Consider the following 19,399-nt stretch of genomic DNA (forward strand, 5'->3'; position numbering starts at 1 on the left):
CCAGGAAGACCACAGTGGTTGCAAAGGTTTTATACCCTCTAATGTGTCTGCAAGTGTGAAAACAATGTGGGTTTCAGTTATGCAGGAGTTTTAGCACCTGGGAGGTATTTTCTGTTTGCTCCAGGTCCCTGAGCACTGAAGTGAAAGCATCAGGCCACCAGAGGTCAGCTCAAGGTGTCGCCCCTAACTGGACTTCTGCATCCCATTGCTTAGGATATGCCCTGTGCAAGGCAATGTGATGTTCTGCATCCCATTGCTTAGGATATTCCCTGTGCAAGGCAATGTGATGCTCCTCAGGCTGAAACTGTGGAATAGTCAGGAAAAATATGCAGCCTCTATCTAGTTCAGGTGCACAGCGTGGTACTTACAGGACTTGGAATTCCCAGCCTGTGTCTACCACTTACTCAAGAGCTGGTCAGGTGGGTAATTGTTTCCCTCTCCCTTTCAGCACCCACTGGTGGCAGATGGTTCCTCCCTGGGGGCTGTCATTCCACTGTTGCCGACTCCCTGGTGCAGCCAGGGTTCCCAACCCTACCACAGCCCCAACAGTGAGTGAGATTCTTGAAATAGTCACCTTTTTTCCTCCCCTAACTGGAAAGGCCGTGCTGTCATGCCCAGCAAAAGAAACAGTGTCTCAGAGCAGGAATGTGAGCACAGGCACCAACACATCCTTCATCCCTGAGCCCGGCAAGTGGAGCTGGCAGGCAGAGGAGGGTGCAGCCACATCCAGCAGTGAGGGTGCTTTCCTCTGCAGAAACCTCCACCATCAACAGCTCTGGCATGGGAGAGCTGGCTGGATTTATGCCCTCCTGTGAGAATATTGCAACTCTTGGTTACACATTCAACAACCTCTGATTAGGAAATGGCATAAGCAATTTATGCATGTTAATCACAGCAGTCTTAGTACGAGACAATTAAGCTCATTGCTGCTTAGAAAACAAACAGTCCAGAAGAAGCTTATGAAACAGAGATTGCCAAAGCAAAAAACACCTCTATAACTTCTCATTAGAAAAACTCTAGGAGGTTTTAAAAAGAAAAAAATAAATCAGTTTGGGAGGGAGGAGGAAAAGAATTTCCACTGGAAAAAATCCTGGCATGGTCTAGTTTAGAAAAATTCATGCTTGTATTTTTAATTCCTGAAAAATCTTGTTTCACAAGAAAAAAAAAAAGATTCCACAGTCACATTCCTAGGCAGTGGAATTCCACAGTAAGGTCTCCAGTGACTTTCCAGGTCCTTCAGACCTCTGGAGAGAAATGTTTAAGAGAAGTGTAAGTCAGGGTTGTCTGTGCACTATGAGCACAAACAAGCTGCAAGCACTGCATCCACCCTTCCCCTTGCACTCGCTTATCCCCATGGCCTCACAATGCTCTGACATGGCAGGACTGCTGTTTTCCAAGGATAACCCATATCTCCACACAACCTTAAAGGGGCCTGTTTTACCCAGTCCTCTCCCAGTATCATATTCAGCTCATCTGTTTCAAGCACATCAATGCTCGTACTCAGACCTGAAGAGCAAATAAAGGGGACTGAAGTGCAAACAAAGGGGACCTTCACCATTTGGCTGGGGAAGGTTTAGGATCACAGCTATAATTCCAGGCTGAGGTCCCAAGGCACACACCCTGGATGCCAGATACGTGCTGTTCTTTGCCAGTTAGTCTCCACTATTGTTTCTCTCCCTCAAACACCAGCCTGGGTCTGACAGTGACTCACATCAGCTTAATCCTAGCTCCGGAGGCTGGAATAATTTTATCCCCATCTGGAGCAACAATGCAGTGTCACAATCCAAATGTTTTAAGGCATGAAGCAAAGAGCATCACATTCATGGGAAACCACCTAGAGGGTCAGCTGAGGACGGCCTTCCCTGCAGCCCAAATTTTGCTTGAATACAAGAATGAGACATGCCTGTTCCCTTGGAAGACGTGGCAGAAATCAGTACACGATGGAAGGAAACAAGATCTGACAACATATCATTAAAAATCCACTAACAAGGGGGAATCACTTTGTTTCTTTTTTTTTTTGTTTATTGTTTTTAAATATAACTTTTTTTCTTTCCAGAAGTCATTATGTCCGACTCCATTAACATTCAGGTAAACAAGTGAAAGAACAACAGATGGGCATGATCTTGAAGCACAGGCACAGCCGCTGGGAGCAGGGCTTGCCTTTCTTTGCAGCAGCTCAATGTTGTGTTCCCTCCTTGCCCTCCCTCACCTCGTACCCCTTCCCTTTTTTGTACCAGCATGGGCAATCGCTGGCAGCCACTGCAGGACATTCCTGCTTCAAACACAGTGCAGAGTCCAGGACAGGACAGAGGAAGGCAGGGAGCTGAGGGATCACAGCACCTGGCCTCCCACCGCGCTCTCAGCCAGGCTTTCCCCTGATGGTGCAGAAGGGCAGGTGGGAGCAGCAGTGCTGGCATTACCAGACCATCCACAGAAAGCAGATCAGCCCAGTCACCATCCATATGGCAGCACAGGGCATTCTGGGCCATTTTTGGTCATTTTAGGAGGAGCCCCTCAAGTGTGTGCAGGACTACCATCACGCCCCTCTCCACCCCGGGCCGAATTTCAGCACAGTCACTCTTTCTGCAATCCACTTTAGCTCCCCTACAGCTGTGCCCCCCTTCCATTGGGGAGGGGCACAACTGCAGCAGCCACCACTTCAGGCAAGCAACCTTTTTGCCTTCCCTCTGCACCAGTCCAGATGCATACTCAGCCTGCCTGCAGGCCCCCATCCCAGAGGCTGTAAAATCCCATGCTGTCAAAGCCTGGTTCACAAAGCATCCTGGTGTTAAGGTTAACTGGTTGTAAAATTGCAGCAGTTCATCACACTATGCACACTATGAGAAATGTTTATTAAATTGATTTTTGTTTCATTTCTTTAAAAAAAAAAAGGCAGAAAGAAGTTAAACACACTGCTTTGTGGCATGCTCCACAGTATGAAAAAATCCCAAGCATTCAGTTAAGCTGTCAGCGGCTCTGTTTGACCTTTCGATGCAGTCTTTGAACTCAGACCTGGACAGTTGACACTCCTCATCCCCACCTCAGCTCACAGCCATTTTCTCAGCTGCCACTAGCTCCAGGAGGGATGCTTCCATGGAGAGGGAGGAGTTTGCATTTACAGCCTGCAATTCCATCCTTTTCTTCCCTGGGGCTGTGGAGAAGAGCAGTACAGGGTGCCATGGTGCACACACAGAGGCACAGGTATGCAGGAGAGGGCTGGGGCAGAGCAGGGGTCCTGTCTAGTGGGTTTTCCCCCTTCACCTCAGCCAGCTTTGGGACTGACCAGCTGGGAGAAGAACCCTGTGGCTTTTGGATCCTGAGGGCTTGCAATGGGACGAGTCCCCTCAGCCCTTCACAGCTCCCTTTCTAGTTTGTGTTAGCTCAGGTCCAGCTTCACAGGAGACCCAAGTGGGTAGTTTTTTTCAGAGGGGGTTTCTCAACAACTTCATTGTTCTTAAGCATGATGGTTCCTCTCTGTCCCTTTTCTCCCAGGGCTGACTCCTCCAGCTGAGGACCATTCAATCAAGTGTGGGGACTCAGCTAGTAACTCAAGAAAGCATTGTCTTCTCTGCAAGCATCCTCCTGTCCCTGCTCCCACCACCCCTCTCTAGCTGTTCCCCTCCTTGAGCACCTTTCCTGCAGCAGCCACAGAAAGAGGAGATGGCCCAGGAAGCTGCTTCTGGAACTCTCCTCAGTGGCAAGGCACCTCTGAAATGAGCCAGAGGGGGAATTGTACCTGCTGTGGGACACAGTCTGAGCAAATTTCCTGCTCTTCCTCCTCTCACAGCTCTCAAATTCCCTCTCCAAGTACCACTTTCTCCCAATTGCTCCTGCCTGGGACAACTCAAACCCTTGAAGTACAATGTCTGAGGACACACCTGACCCGCACTGAGACCCAGTCTGTTTTTCAAACAGAGCTCCAGCTATGTACACAGCATCAACTGAATACTGAACAATATCAAAAATACGGTATAAGGAAAAGAAAACAGAACTGAAATGCTTAATGGCATATTTATACACATTTACCAACAGTCAACAAAAAAGGTGGCAAGTTACACATCCATTCTGTATGCTGACAATCCTGATGCACATAGATGTAAACACACATGCTTGGATGATGCATATACATATGGCCACATAACAGAGTAGATGACCTGAAGGAGCTACGCTGGGGAGCAGGGGAAGGGGTTACCTACTGCAAAACCTCATCTCATTCTCAACATGGACATTCAGGGCAGTGTTACTTTAAGGCTTTTTCTAAGGCTGAATCTTTTTTTGTCCAACCCCTCAAAATGAAGATCTGTTGAAGCACTTCCTCCTCTTTACCCAGCACAACTTGATATATATATATATCTATATATATTTACCTATATACTTTTTAAAGGCCCTATATACTAAAGGCAAGAAGAGGAAAGGGGGGAGTAGAAGGGAAGAACAACTTCTGAATGGATCAATTTGCCCCAGTGCAGGAATCTCCTATCCTGTAATGACAGCAGCCATGACAGCCACGTGCAGTGGACAAGGTACTAGTTTGAAAATGATTGATGATCACAGGCCTCCCTCCCTATCAGCTCTGAAGCTCTCTGTTGTGACAAAGGGGGAGAAAAACTTTAAGAAATAGAAACACTCCTGAAGTGGGGAAAGTGATCACTAATTTAAACTCCTCCCCTTACCTGCTTCAAGGCGGCAAAAGAGCTGAGATACTATAATTTCCAGCTCAAGTGCCTGTACGGCTAAGGAAAAGGCTTTGCTTAAAAATATATATCTATAGAACTATACATATAGATCATCTTTTTAGTGACACTGATTTTATTACATAGCTCCTGGGTCACTCTCCCCCTCTATCTACATGGTGACAGAGTGGCATATAAAAGAAGCCACAGACATCAAAGTGATAACCAAAGTTACCAGATCACAAGAATGTGTTTCAACTGGTGCGATCTAACATGCTAAATTACCTTGATTTTATAAGCTGATCTGCTGTTAATATAACTGGAAGGTCTTAAAAATAACCTTTTTTCATAAACAGATTATGACATATTCTCAGCAATATTACAGTGTGTGACAATATGCTATAATTAAGAATAATTTCACTGAACAAGAGAGTGATGCAAAGATGACATATTAAGCATGTACACATATGGTTTGGAACACTCAAGAATCATCCTGCAGTACATAAAAGCAGGATTTCTAAAGTCAAGGATTTTTTTTTATGCTTTCTTATTTTTCCAATATCATTTCTATGTGAGCATTAGCTTAACAGTGGAAACTTGGTATAGAACTAGATTCTTCTTGAAACATGTCTATAATGAAACACTGAAGGACATCAAAAAAGTAATTTAATTTTGTTATATTTGAAAAACTGGGACTAAAATTCACCCCCAGCCACTGACTTTTTAATGCAATGAATCAATGCAACTGAGCCAATTTATAAAATTATAGCCCCCACCAAAAAAAAAATCACTAAACCAAAAAACATTTTTACTCATTAGAGAGTAAAAAAAGTTTCAGCATGACTTCTGTTAAGGACTGACCTACCAATGGAAACAGGCTGGAGAGGAACAATGCCTGTGTTTCCCCTGGGATACATTGCACTCCACAGGCAATGGAGGCTGCATCCTTTCCCCTCCTCTCTCCCAGGCTTTGGACAGTCAGCCAAGGCTTCCTAATGGACAGCCTGGAAACACCAGGGAGCTGCAGTACAAATTAACAAAAAATACTGAATTCTGCTTCAGCATCCAATTAAAAAAATTGGTAAAACCAAGGCAAAGTTTCTGAGACCAGGCTGCACCCTTCTCCTCCACACATCTTCCACCAATGTTACTTCTGAGTTACTGGGGCTGGGGAAGGAGGAGGAAGGACTTGATCTCCTGCTACAGCAGCTTTTCCATCACACAAAACTGATGTGTAACTAACTCAGCCACAAAGATACGGGAAAGTTTTATTTATTAAAACAAAAAAAAAAGTACTTCAAAATAAAAATGATAAGTACTGTATGGCAATATTGGAAGCATTTATATACACAATTTTCTTTGTCTGTTCTTGAAACGTCTCCTGGTCACTCAGTGGCACTTGGGGTCCCCTCTAGCGCCGTCCGCCCTGATCCCCCCTTCCCCTGCCCGGCTCTCACGGCTCAGTAGACGGAGCTGTTCCTTATGCCACAGCACAGCACCATGCTCAGGATCATCTCAAAGATCTGTTGAGAGACACAGGGGCACCATTGAGGCAACAACCAGAACAATGCAAGAGCTCCCACCACCCCAAGGCCCCCCACTCCCCATTAACACTCTCGTGCCAGAGGTAAGGGCAGGGATGCTACACCTTTGTTGCTGTTTTCATATGGAGTTGGCCAATTTGAGATAAGGTGCTGTTTTCATATGGAGTTGGCCAATTTGAGATAAGGTGCTGTCCCCTCCCATCTCTCACTGGCAGCAGTGGTGGTACCTGACAAGCTTTTTGGCTGCCAGCTACACAGCAAATGCCTCGAAACCCCTGCAGCACTACAGCCCAGCCTTTGCACAGATGCCATGTTACACCCCCACAGTACCCAGCCCTCACTAGGGAGCAAACCCAACAAAGCAAAGCAAGCAAATCCCTTCCCACTGCAGACCCCAGCAACAAAACACGGCAGCCTGTAGAACAAGTGGTTTTGGAGGAGGTTTCAGTGGTGCTCTGCCTTTTTGGCTGGGCTTGCAGGTGCTCCTGCTCTACTGAGCTTGCCAAGTGCCTGCCCTAACATCCTGACTCCCCAGAGGGATGATGAAGCCCTTGGTCTCGCCATGTTCCAGAGCTTGGTGATAAGGCTGCATGTGGAGTTCCAGGGACTGCATAAGGCTGCATGTGGAGTTCCAGGGGCATCCAGTGGAGAGGGACAGATCCAGACCAGCTGGAAGAGAACCAGGTTGCCCCGAGGTGGCTTTTCCCTGTCCCACCAGGCTGTCACACTTACCATGATCACAGCAACCACGACAGCAGCGATACCGATCAGGTAGAGCTTCCCGGAGAAGAGCTCATCAATTTTTTTGTGACAGTTGGTGTTCTGAGGCAGAGAAGCACAGCAGTCAGTCAGCCTGCTTTCCCCATAGCCACCCCCAGCCCCAAAAAAGGCAGGTCAGCTTCCCCCTGGTCCCACTTATGTCCCCAGGTCCTGGCCCCAGGACTTCCAACCAGACTTCACCCCTCTGCACCTGTCAGTCCCCTCAAGCAGGAACAGCAAAGGAAGAACCAAATGGGAACCTTTAACATCCTTCTACACCATCCCCAAATAAATGATATCTCTACCCTTTACCTATTTTCCAATAAATCCCCAAATTTCCTTGGCAGCAAAGGTTTCCTGAAGCAGCTGTGCTGACTGAAGAGCGGCTGTGCCTACCTCAAAAAAGCTTTTCAGGGAGTCCTTTCGGCAGAGGTCATCCCTCCACACAGGAGTGAAAGTCGATGTGATAATATCAGAACCACAGCAGTCCAGCTACATGGAGAGAGGAAAAAAGAAACAATGGAAAGCCAACATCAGCGGACAGCAAACACTTATGCAATGCTCTCCCCACCATTACACATTCTTGAAACCACCCAAGACTGAGGAGGCATCCTGGAGGGGGAAACAAGGGTGGGGAATAAGTCACCAAACTGACTTTTTTCTTTCCATGCAATGCAGCTGCTTCCTACAATAGTCCCAGATCTGGCATAGATTTTCTGGAGGAGAGTGAACCCAGCTCTCTCCAGGGATTTTGTTTCCTGCTGAATGGACCAAGTATCAGGATTAATATCCTGTTCCTGTATCCTCAGAGCTACATTCTTCTTCCATTGAATTTTACTTAAATCAGGGGTGCTGAGGTAAATGAAAGGTAACTTAATCAAAGTTTGGTCCAGACTTCCCAGCACCATGTGATGGAGAGAATACTGAAGAGAGCACAACTCTGCTTCTTCAAATGTAACAACAACAAACTTGATAGGCTAAGACCTGCACGTAGCAGCTGCACTTCAGACTCTGCTTTTCCCACGCCTTTTCCTGACTTCCATTATTAATTCTCCAGCACAACCATCTTACCGTTTCATGGAAGGTCTTCACTACAGCTTTGGCATTGTTTGCATCTGATTCTCCCATGAGCGCTTGTTGAAGCGCTTGATCATAGAACTGCTTCACATCTTTGGCTATCTAGGAAAGACACAGGAAAAACTACTTTTCAGCCAGAGGAGGAGGAGGGGGAAACCTTTCCAGCAGATGTGCTTGAAGAACAGGTTCCCTCTAATAGCACTTGGAGTAAGATGAGCAGTTTTTGAATAGATTTGGACTCCACTGGTTTGCACATTAAAAAAGGCATGTCTTTCATAGGGCTCCAGCTGTCACAAATACTAAGAACCCCATCCACCAGCCAGCAGATTTCAAGACAACACTATCCAAGGGCTCCACAGGCTCTGCCTAGGAGATAAAGACAGCCAAGGCCTGGAGGGTGAGCCAGAAGCTGAGACAGCCTTCAGCCCACGTGGATGTGCAGCTGGGCTCAGGAAGGCAGAAACGTCTCATTTTGAACAACACAAGACAAAGCAGACAGGCAACACATTTCCCACTGAGGCTGCAGAGGCTGGACATGCTGGAAAAGTCAGGAGGAGGTGGGGTGCACAGGCAAGGCTGTCTGTAAATACAGGCACCTCAGCTTACTGAGTGGCTTGGAGGGGATTGCAGGAATTTGGGAGAGACTGCAAACTAAAGCCAGGTGAGACAGCTCATTTGGGTCAGGAAGCTTAGGTGCATTTAGATGGATTTAAAACCCTGGCTGGGTCCCTAGAGACACTGCTGTCCTGTAAGTGGTTATGTGAGACACCTTATCCAGACTCTAACCCTGCCACCCATGGTGAACCACATCCACCCATGAGGGCCTGCTCCACAGTGCAGAAATCTCCTATCTTTTAGGGAACTGGCCTTGTGACTTCTCCTCTAACACCCTCCAATTATTTGAGAGAGAGAGGTAAAAGAAGACCATGCAAGAGAAGCAAAAGAAAAACATAAAAGCAAGGAAGGGAAAATGCTTTCTGGAACATCTGCTCTTGGCAGCACAGGCTGGATTAGCATACGAAAAAAGGAACTGAAGCAAGATGATGCACGATTTCAATCAATTATCCCAGAACTCTTTCATCACTACTCAAAAAAGCTTGCTTTGGAGGATGATATTCTCCAACCAAACCATTTCATTCTGGAACACAAAACCAAAAAATTTAAAAAATAATCCTATTTATTGCCCCCCATTCTGAATTTACAGCATCTCCAAGAAGACAAGCTGAGGGAGAGACTGCCTTTAGCATTGAGAAAAAGCATCCCTTCTGGAAGCATCTCTTGGTGGCTGGGGTGATTCAATGCTTCCCTCCCAGCCTGCGCTGCTCCCAACCAAGGCAGGGAGAAGCAAGCCTGCCTTTTGAGCAGGGATTTCAAAATAGCCCATTCATCATCAAGGCTGCAAAACTAGCTGATGCCAACAGACTGCCACCCTTCATTTTAAACTGCAAAATTAATTCTGGGGGCTGAGGTCATCACTTCTGTATTGGGAAACCCTACATTTCTCAGCTTTATGCTCCAGTGGCTAAGCTCTTTCTCCCCAGGATGGAACACAACGGTTGTGGGGTCCCTCCTTACTCAGCCTTCACTTTTTTTTTGCTGTGGGTTGCAGTTGCACATCTTGGACTCTTCAGGATTCCCAAACTAACATCTGCAGGAGGCACAGCCCCTCTGCAGAGGTTAATTAGTTCACTAAAGTTGCTAGGAAACAGCACTGTGCCTGCATAATAATGTTTAGCCACAGAAGAGTTTATTCCAGCGAAGTCGTGCTCTCTCCTGAATGACTACAAGGATGTTCCCATTCACACAGAGCCTGGGAGCCACTGCTCACATGCATGAGAAAGCTGAGCAGGCCAGCACCTACTTACACAGCTGGCTTATGTCTCTTAGGGAAGTAAACACATTTCTTACTCTGCCAGAGAGTGTAACCTTGGCTTTGAGCACAAGCAGTCTCCTTCTCTCCTCCAAACCCCCGAGGCCCAGTGATCAGCACCCAGGCTGCTGCAGCACAGCCACAGTTCCCATACACAGGCAGTTCTGCATTTTGAGACCAAACCTGTGTGTCTAAATACATGTGACCATAGTGAAGGAAGGTGAACAGAAACAGAAGGGGAAAAGCTGCAATTTCCAGTTCTACCCTTCAGTTCAGCTCCTCCAGCCAGGAAACCTTATCTGAGCAGTCCCTAGGGTGCCTAGCAGGGACAGACACAGATTTGGACCCCTCATGTGTGCACAGCACATGGATCACAGCAAGCCTGGTGCTGGCAGACAAATGGCTGAAGCAGGTTATATGACACTGGAGAAGAGCAGGAAGCACCAAGCAATCCCGTTAATGCAGGCTCTCCCTGAACAGCATTCCCGCCCTTTGGCACTACCACCCGCCTGGGCTCGCTCCTGCTCCCTGGCACCGAGGACGTGCAGATGGCTTTCCTTCACAACTTCATGCAGGAATCCACTCCCCCTGTGACTGACAGCGTGGCAGCTCGGAGGAGACCCGAGTGAGACAGGCTATTTTTATTCGAGACATGGCACTGCGTGCCCTAAGGGCAGCTGCTACCTCGAGTGCTCACATTTAAAGTTCATCAGCCTGGCCCAGAGGAGTGAGGTGGCCAGCCCAGGTCACTCTGCTAATCCAAGCCCCCCTTACTCAGTCTGGGAGCAGTTTGTGAGCAAAACAGCTCATGCTGGGATCTGCTGCAGTTCTGCCCCAGCCTCCCAGTCCCACAAACACAGGTTTTAGAGTCTTACTTGGTCTTTGTTGACAAAACCCCAGATTCCAGCTGCAACTTCGCAGGCAAACAGGATCACCAGGCAAGTGAAGAACTGCAAAGACAAATCAAGAGAGGGACCCTTAACATATCTGCAGCAATTAGGTGGGGAGAGGTGTGAAACAGCACTTCCACTGACAAATCAAAGCAAGGTGTCATCTGACTTCAAACCATTTTCTCTCTCATACATGCACTAAGCCCAAACACATTTTCCTGGAACTCATCACGTGCCACCCATGTCCAGATAGTTGAGCAGGGATTAACAAAACCTTTCCCACAAAGGGATGGGCAAGGATGAAGATGCCCTGTGTAACCCAAGATACACAGCTCTGCTTCATGCATCTGCAGGACCATCCAGACAAGGTTTCTGCTCTGCCACAAATGCTCTGAGGACTGGAATTGCCAGTGCAGGGTTAAAAGCCCATTTCAGCTGCTGAGGATGTCAGGGTGTGATTTATGGCCAGCTCTCTGGCATCCACAGCCCTGCAAGGCTACTGCAGTTTTTTGCATAAATACTAACACTGACGTTTTCCCACAGTCCCACCCTGCTTGTGCAATTCCAGCAATCCTCCCTGCCATCCTCCCTTTTTGTTCAGATCCCAGGAGCACATTGTGATGGTTGGTCAGTTGGACTGGGAATGAGAAGCTGTAAACTCATACATCAGGGTCACATGAGAAGGCACAGAGAGGCATGCTCCATATGCAGCCAACATCACCTCTGTGAAAACATCACTCAGTGACTTCTTCCTGGAAAAAGCCCCAAAGTGGGAGAAGTCAAGAAGCAAAAGAGGTGAATGCAGTCAAGGACAGAAAAAAAATCACAGTACAGTGTGGGAAAACAGCCCCTGGCTCCTGAGCAGACTCTGTTCAAAACACATTCAGCACATTTTCTCCAACAACAGATGAAACAGGAGCTATGACCTGGCTCTCACACACAAAAGCAAAGGGTCATCAGCAAAATGGAAACAAGACTATTAACCTGACAGCAGGAAAGGACTTCCAACATCCTTGTCCAGTTCCTGAACAATCAACTCCTATGTGAACATCCAGCTATTCCTAATTTTGTATGAATATCTTTAACAGATTAGGTTCCACATCCCCCCCAAGGACTCACACCACCCTAAACTGTGGGTGCAATACCACTGTAAGTCTGGTTAAGCACTAGAGCTCACTCCTGCAGTGGTTACCCTTCAGTGAAGGATGGTTCATTTATCCCAGATGTGGAGGTACTGCTTCCTGCAGAATCAATTCTCCTGTAAGCCAGCTCCAGAACACCAGGAGATGCAGCTTGATACTATGGGAACATCATGATGGTCCTGGCCAAGCAGCTGGCTGTGTCCCAGCCCCTTTCCAGGGATCTGAGCCTGCTCCATGCCAAGTGGCTCCCTCCTCTCTTCCTTAGGTCTTGCTGCTCAGCTTCCATGCCACCTTTGGCACAGGATTTTAATAGCATGGAGCTTCTGGTACTTCTCCCTTTTGCAGTAATCCCAAAGTCGCTCCCTCAGCTAGGCGGAAGGAAGGGAAGCACGGCTGCTTCCCTAAAACACCCCAAGGACGCTGCCTGGAAATGTCCTTGGAACACAGGAGTGTTGGCCAGCAGAAAGTGTCCTCATGGGGCATCTCCAGACTTTTCTTGGCAAGCCAAGGTGTGAGCAAACACAGGCAGGGCACAGCAGCTAGAGCTGCTAATTTCAGCCAGAGCAGCCGGTTTCCCTGTCGGACCTCGGGTACCTTGTACCATCTGCCCTTCTAATCCTCTAACTTCAGAAGGGAGTGAGAGGGAGTTCAGGGTCTGCAATCACTTGCATTAACAAGACAAAATAAAAATCCAAAGCTGCCAAACCCCTGTTAGATTTGTGTGCACGCCCCTTGTATTCCCAGCAGCCGGGATAATGCCTGTAAGCTCCTACTGAAGCTCCCATTCACTGCATTCAGAAGTATTTTATCAACTCTGGGGAAAGCATCCCCTTATTATTGGGAATCAGCAGCAATCAGACGGTGAAGTCGTCTGCAAGAGTGAGGCAAAGCAGCTCCATTTCCCTCTGTCCCAGCTGAGCCCACACCCATGAACTGCTACACCACTACCAAGAACCTTCCAGCCCAATGAAGCCAAGTGCTAGAAAGTCATTCAAATTAAAAAAAAAAAAAATTATGTTTTACCCTTCCACTTTTATTTTTTATACATCAAGTTTAAACTGAACCACATGTGAGAACTTGCTTTAAATAAATAGGTCTCCCTTGCTCCCAAGGTAAAGGCTTTTGGTGTGGCTACAGTTTATCCAATTAGGCTTATCCTGTGCCAGGAATCCTGAGCTGCTGCCTCACATCAAGGACGCCTGTAGCACTTCAGTAATGGATTTTCCAGGATGTACCTAGATGTTCTCACTAAGAAATTATGGAAAGTCTTTGCTGTTTCCTTGTTCAATCAGATAAAAATAGTAGATGATTCCTTAAAAGAACTAGAATTGCTACAGGCAGCCTTGAAACAGAGTGAGAGGGGATGCTGTAGGGGAGACCAGGTAAGAAAGAGGGTTTAGTGGGCGCTTGGTACGACAGCCACACCATGGAGGGATAACTGGAAGGTGGGGGTTGACGTGTAACAGAGAAAGAGTCTCTAGGAATCCTGCTGCTCTCACCCCTTCTGCCCTACAGCCAGGCACAGAAAGGACATTGCAGCACACCTGCCAGCTCAGCCAGAGCTCCACAGGCTGGGCAGAGACACCCCCAGCCACGCAGCACTGCCTTGCTCCTTGCAGAGGTCACCGAGCTCCCAACTCTGTGCTCACACATCCTCCCAGCCCTGCTCACTGGGAAAGACCCCAGCAAGGGAAGCACAGGTACCATTCCACAGGGACATCAGGGTGCCAAGTGACTTCCAAAGCTTTGTGTCTCCTACCGTTCCCAGAAGACACTGAGACTCCTGAATAGCGCCGTAGCATCCCAGGAATCCCACGAACATCATGACAGCCCCAACTGCGATCAGGATGTAGATTCCTGCAAGGAAAGTGAGAGGCAGATGTGTTACTGCACAGCTCTGTCCAGCAGCACCCTCATGCCTGGCTGGACATTCTGGCTCCTGGGGTGGATAACTATGGGTGTGCAGAATTAAGGCTCGGGAGGTGTGATGGCAGCAGACATAGTAGAACACAATGCATGAGCTGGGTCTCAAAGTGTTTGAAGCTGCCAACACTGGAGCTTCAATAACTCCATCACCTCCAAAATGAGAGGAAACACTGAGAGTAGCACTAGGCAGAGGATGTAGGAGCCATGACAAGAGCTCTACAGCATCCTCACAGCTGTAGCATGGAGTTACCCTGGCACGGTGTTTTAAATATTTAAGCAGAGATGGAAATTATTAGTTAGCATATCCTGTAAAATAAACAGCAAGGCACATGGTTTATTTATATTAAACATCGTACAAATATTTATCTGGCTAACATTTTAAAGGCAGATGAACCATAAAACCAAGGTGAAAGTACTGCTTAAGCATCTCACTTAAAATCTGGTACTTTTTTTGTTATAGGTTCTTCCACACAGAATACATTTTTTACTTTAACTTATTGAATTTGCACAGGCAACTTGCACCATAACTAGTTCAAAGCTTGAAATGAGGCATTGGGAGTGGTTCAGAAAACAGAGGAATAAAAGTTTATTCATCCAGGAAACAAGAGCTTATCTCAAGGCTCAAGTCTGCTGCCGTGAGTAATCACCATGGTCTCACCAACCACGAGACTGGTGAAGACATAGTGATTACTCAGCCAAACACCACCAGCTCAGTTAAATTTGATACAGCTTTTTGCTGGTGTATCCCTTATATTTAGTGCATTTTTAATTAACTAATATTGTCAAGTATTGTGGTTCTACTACTGTCTAAGTGAATCTTACTTCCTATTCAAAAGCAATTTTAGACATGCAAAAATTACACATCAGGTAAGACTGCAGTCACTATTTCTAATGGATAGTGAAGAAAAAAAAAGCATCACGATGAGGATGAAAGAACATGGGACATCCCAGAGGTAACAGCAACACAGTGAATCTTACTAGTGGTTGGGAGACACATCCCTTCAATGAAATGTTTTCTTCTGCTATGAGTGAAAATGTTTTATAGTTATTAATCAGACTGTCAGCTCTCCTTTAGGAACAGCCCTAACATATAAACAGAGCTCAAGATTAAAACTGTTTGTGCATGCTTGTGATGTTTAAGGTTTTTCTAATCTCTGTAGTTTTTAAACAATCTTCTGATAATTAAAGTGCAAAGTCTAAAGGCCACGCACTGAGAGTGGAGTGAAGTCAAAACCCTTCTCTAAAACACCAGATACACAATAACGGTCTCCACTTGCTTAACATTCCCTTACAGATCCTTCAAACTTGGGAAAGGCTGGACTTTGGCCCCCGCTTCTTCCCTCTTTGAATCAAACCCCACCAGCACACCAAAAAGCACGAGCGCCAAAGCAAGGGCAGACTTGGCGAGTGGCGGCGACGGAAACGCCGCCCCAGCGGCTCCGGGACTCTCCGGCGTTTCTCAGCAGCCCGCGCTCACTCTATTTTTAGGCCCTGCAGGAGGGAGGAAGCCAGCTGCAGGGGAAGTGCCACAATGGAGCATGCTGACCCCGCAGGAAGCCCCTCTTGACAAAACCTGGTGGGAGCTGTGGCCGAGACACCAACATCCTTGCGGCAGCACTGTCAGCAACGGAGCCGGAGGCGCGAGCTGCGCCTCCTGAGCTGTTCGGAAGGGGTTTCAGCAGCGCCCGGGAGCCACGGGAAGCCAACAGGCAAAACGCTCCCCAAGTGGGGGTGAGACACCTCCTTAGGTGAGGGTGTGCAAAGGAAGGAAAAACAAACAAAAGAAACCTCCCAGGACAGTTCCTTGGAAAGGAGAGACCAGCAGATGAAGTTCTGTAGGACTGCCTGAAGGGGAAGGAAGTGGTTTTGTCCCAGTGGCTGGAGATAGCATGAGGTGGAGCAGCTGGGCAGGGAGACAGCATGGCAAACAGTGGGCTGGGCTGTGTGCAGGACAGAGGGGCCCCAAAGGGCTTGGAGGTGGTGGGAAGGCATTAATAAACCCTGCACAAAGAAGGCGGTCTGCTGGACACCCGCCAAGCCCCAGAGAGACTGATGGAGGCTGTCAGACACTGCATAACTGCTGTCTCACAAAGAACAACATTCCAGCAGTGGTGTCCCAAAAACGGGCTGCTCACTGTCACCAGAAGCTGCTAATGCCCAAGAACCAGCCCTCACCACTCCAGCTTGTACCAGTGAAGCTGCTGGCTTGGGTTTTCAACCCAAACCATGGCAGAGTTTTCTATTTTAAGTGCTGGGCAGTTCAACTGATGAGTCTTTATCACAAGTCAGAAAATTAACTTTCCTCATCCCCGAGTGCAGCAGTTTCTGACTTCTCCCATTAGGACAGTAGAGGGAAGACAAAGCTGTGCTAGGGGCAAGTCATTTCCACGTCTGACGAGTCACTATTCATGCTAGCCACTCCAGTATACAGGTAAGAAGCAGATGCAGCACATTTGAAGACCAAGCAGCATGATGCTGGGACCCCAACAACAAGGTCACCACAGACAGAAGGTTTTGTTCTAATTTTTTTCTAAATAAACACTGAATGCACCTTCTGGGCTGAACAAATATTGCCAGATCATAGTCACAGAGCAGCCCAGGTTGAAGGGACCTCAAGTGATCACCTGGTCCAACCTTTCATGGGGCTGGGAACCTTAGGAGAGACCATGCAGAACTCTGCCCAATTATATCTTGAAAACATCCAGTATTAGGGACTCTATCGTGTCCCTGGGGAGGTTTTTCCAGTGAATGATTGCTCTTACTGTAAAAGATGTTATTCTGATATTGAGATCATCGGGAAAACACAGGACCCACAAGTAGCCAGGAAAGTTTTGCTCTGAAAACTAGGAAATGAAAGCCCAGTGAGACCCTCAAATGATGGAGGAGACTAAGAGAAAACACAGACATTTGCTGTTTTAGAGAAGTTTTCCAGTGACCTCTGTACTTGCTTCTTGCTGGGATTTCTGGCAGCTTCCAAAAAACAAAACCAATCCTGACCTGCTGAACTCCCATCCCAGGCAGGCTGTGCAGACCTTGGACTGTCAAGTGACATCCTGGCTTCCCACTTCTCTCCCAATTCTCACTTCACCAGCTCCTCATCAGAGCCAGCACCACTATCAAGTGAGGAAACAGCAAGAAGGAAAGGAGGGGAGGGGAGGGAAGAAGATGTGAACCACGTGCAGCTTCCTGACCGGAGCCCAGCGGATGCGACCGGTGCAGTGGGAGCAGCAGGAACGCGCAGCCAGGCGGGGGAGAGGGCAGCAGTGACTGGCCAGAGCTCGGCAAACCACAAAAAAACCCCTGGAAGGTTTTTGGAATAAAGGCCAGCTTCATTCCCGGGCACAAACAAGCGGCTGTTATGGAGTTGCATTTTGTTACCGAGGGCCAGAACACCACAGCTTCTTCCAGGAGGCAGCAGAGCAGGACTCTGAGCTGGAGTTTATTTAAAAACAAGCACAAAGTATTTACTGCAAAAATAGCATGTGCAATGAGGAATGCCAGCGGTGTTTCGCCACTGAAATGCCATGCTGAAGGCTGAGAAAGCAAAGGAAGGCAATCCAAGTGCCCAACCACATGCTTTGGATGGTGTTTGTTTTCCCACAGCCATCCTTCCCCTCAAGGAATGGGGCTGGTGGGGGTGTCTCCACTTTCAGACGGGGTGCCATGGGACTATTTCACAGCAATCACGGTGCAGACTGGAACAACCAAGCCCTTTTCCCAGAAAGCAGCCTGACACATCTTAGCTTTCATTCCTGGCACACAGGGACAATGACGCCTACTGTGGTTTTGGGCTCTGTCTCTGTGAGCAAGGGACCTGTCATCCCATCCTGGAATGGCACATTATCCTCCTCAAAGTCAGAGGAGACTCCTCACAAGCCTCCCCCTCCTCTGTGTAAGCATCAGAGACTGGTTAACCCCTAAATCCTCTCCTGGGTGAGGAACTGTTGACTAAAATGGTTATTTGCTCCTTCAGGGCTCCACCCAAACCGGCACAATTTGGCATGAGCAAGGCTCCATCTGCCTTTCACATGCCACGTCCCAGCTCATTTATACTGCAGCTTTCTCTGGGGTTTTCCAACAAGCAGCGCTGTTTGCTGTAAACAAAAAGTAAAATGAGAGAGGTATAAACTGCAATCTGCAGTGCCTACAGCCATGCTGCCCCCTCACTCAGCAGCAGTACAAAAGAGAACAGCTGGAGCTGCAGCCACAGGTACAGTGAGCAAATCATGACAGGTGTTCATGGTACCAAGGCACCTCCACATCCTTGAGCAGCACTACACTGTGATTTCTAACCCCATGGCACAGTTCTCTGATAAGGCAGCAGCAAGAAAGATTGCTACAACTGCCACACATGACCAGCCCCACACCAAAGCAAGCTGTGAGCCTCAGGACATATATCTGGGAGTTGGAGAAGTCAGAGGAGGGGTGTCAATACTGCCTGGAGTCCTCCATCTCCTTTTGAGATGGAGCCTTTGAGCAGAAAGCTTTAGGAGAGAGACCAGCCACTCTCAGCTTCACCTCCTCATCTGAATTCAAAGCAGGAGCACGGGAGCCACGATATGATCTCCTCCCTCGAGAGCATCATGATGGGGACATGATGATCAGAAAAAGCAGCAGCAGCAGCAGAGGACCAAATGCCATCCCTCTTTCCCTAGTACAACCAGGGCACGTGCTGCTTTGGGCTGCAGGGATCTTGTAAAGCTTTAGGAAAGCCCCCAAACATCAGAGACAGGAAACTGATAGCAACTGAGCACTTCTCTTGGTTTGATGCTAGGTGGGAAAGAGGAAAAAAAGCAGCCAAGAGGCCAGCTTAGCTCCAGCTCAGGCAGATGATGCCTCCATGGAGGGCCCTCTACCTGCAGGCCAGGTAGGAAGCAGGATGCTCAGTTCTGGGAGCAGGGAAGGGAACAAAAAAGGCAGTATTCAGTGTCAGTACTTGCTTTGGCATTAAAGCAGCATAGCTGGTGCCTGCAGGGTTGTAAAACCCATGTTCTGTCCCTGCTGAGAAATAAAGAAAACAGGAAGAAATAAACAGTCTTTAAAAAAGGACACGATGAAAAAACAAATAAAAGAAGGAACAAGCACCAGAGTGTCCCTCTAAAACAAGCAGGGAGCAGGCCAGCCCTGGCTAGCTCTCCTCCCATGCCCCACCATGGCCCTGAGAGAAGCAGTGCAGCTCCAGGCATGGGCTTTCCTGGACAGCACCCTACTTCTCCCCTCCTTTAAATCCCTTCCCAGCATCCTTAACTCATTTGGCTAAATGGAAGCCAGCCACTGCCTCCAGGTCACCATGGCAGTATTTCCAAAAGACAAAAAAGAAATCAAATAAGAAATCCCCCCCCAGCATGACAACATGCTTCCTGGGAAGGCCAGGCAGCTCTCCAAGCTGTGCCTGCCCTCCCCATGGGATGGGCTTTAAAAAGGGGCTGAGAACAGACAAAAGAGAGATGTTTGTTCTCCCAACAGGCTCTTGCGGGGAGACTCTGCACATCCAAGAGTTTTGCAAGCCTCTGAGGAA

The 19,399-nt window shown here is 47.9% G+C and overlaps 1 protein-coding gene across 2 annotated transcripts in view; it reads right to left on the reverse strand.

The window, feature by feature from the left end:
* CD81 (CD81 molecule) overlaps positions 1-19,399 on the reverse strand; it is a 548,624-nt gene that overhangs the window by 512,652 nt on the left and 16,573 nt on the right. The window contains exons 3-8 of one of the 2 annotated variants that reach the window (XM_009102198.4): positions 13,715-13,812; positions 10,799-10,873; positions 8,048-8,155; positions 7,373-7,468; positions 6,950-7,039; positions 2,834-6,196 (exon numbers count right to left, since the gene is read on the reverse strand). In XM_009102198.4, the coding sequence (XP_009100446.1) occupies positions 6,134-6,196; positions 6,950-7,039; positions 7,373-7,468; positions 8,048-8,155; positions 10,799-10,873; positions 13,715-13,812 (530 nt within the window). In that variant the 3' untranslated portion in view covers positions 2,834-6,133. Of the gene's footprint in view, positions 1-2,833; positions 6,197-6,949; positions 7,040-7,372; positions 7,469-8,047; positions 8,156-10,798; positions 10,874-13,714; positions 13,813-19,399 lie in introns of those variants that run through there. The other variant, XM_050975681.1, reaches the window with a different exon arrangement.

The sequence above is a fragment of the Serinus canaria genome, chromosome 5, assembly GCF_022539315.1.
Source record: "Serinus canaria isolate serCan28SL12 chromosome 5, serCan2020, whole genome shotgun sequence".
NCBI lineage: Eukaryota > Metazoa > Chordata > Aves > Passeriformes > Fringillidae > Serinus > Serinus canaria.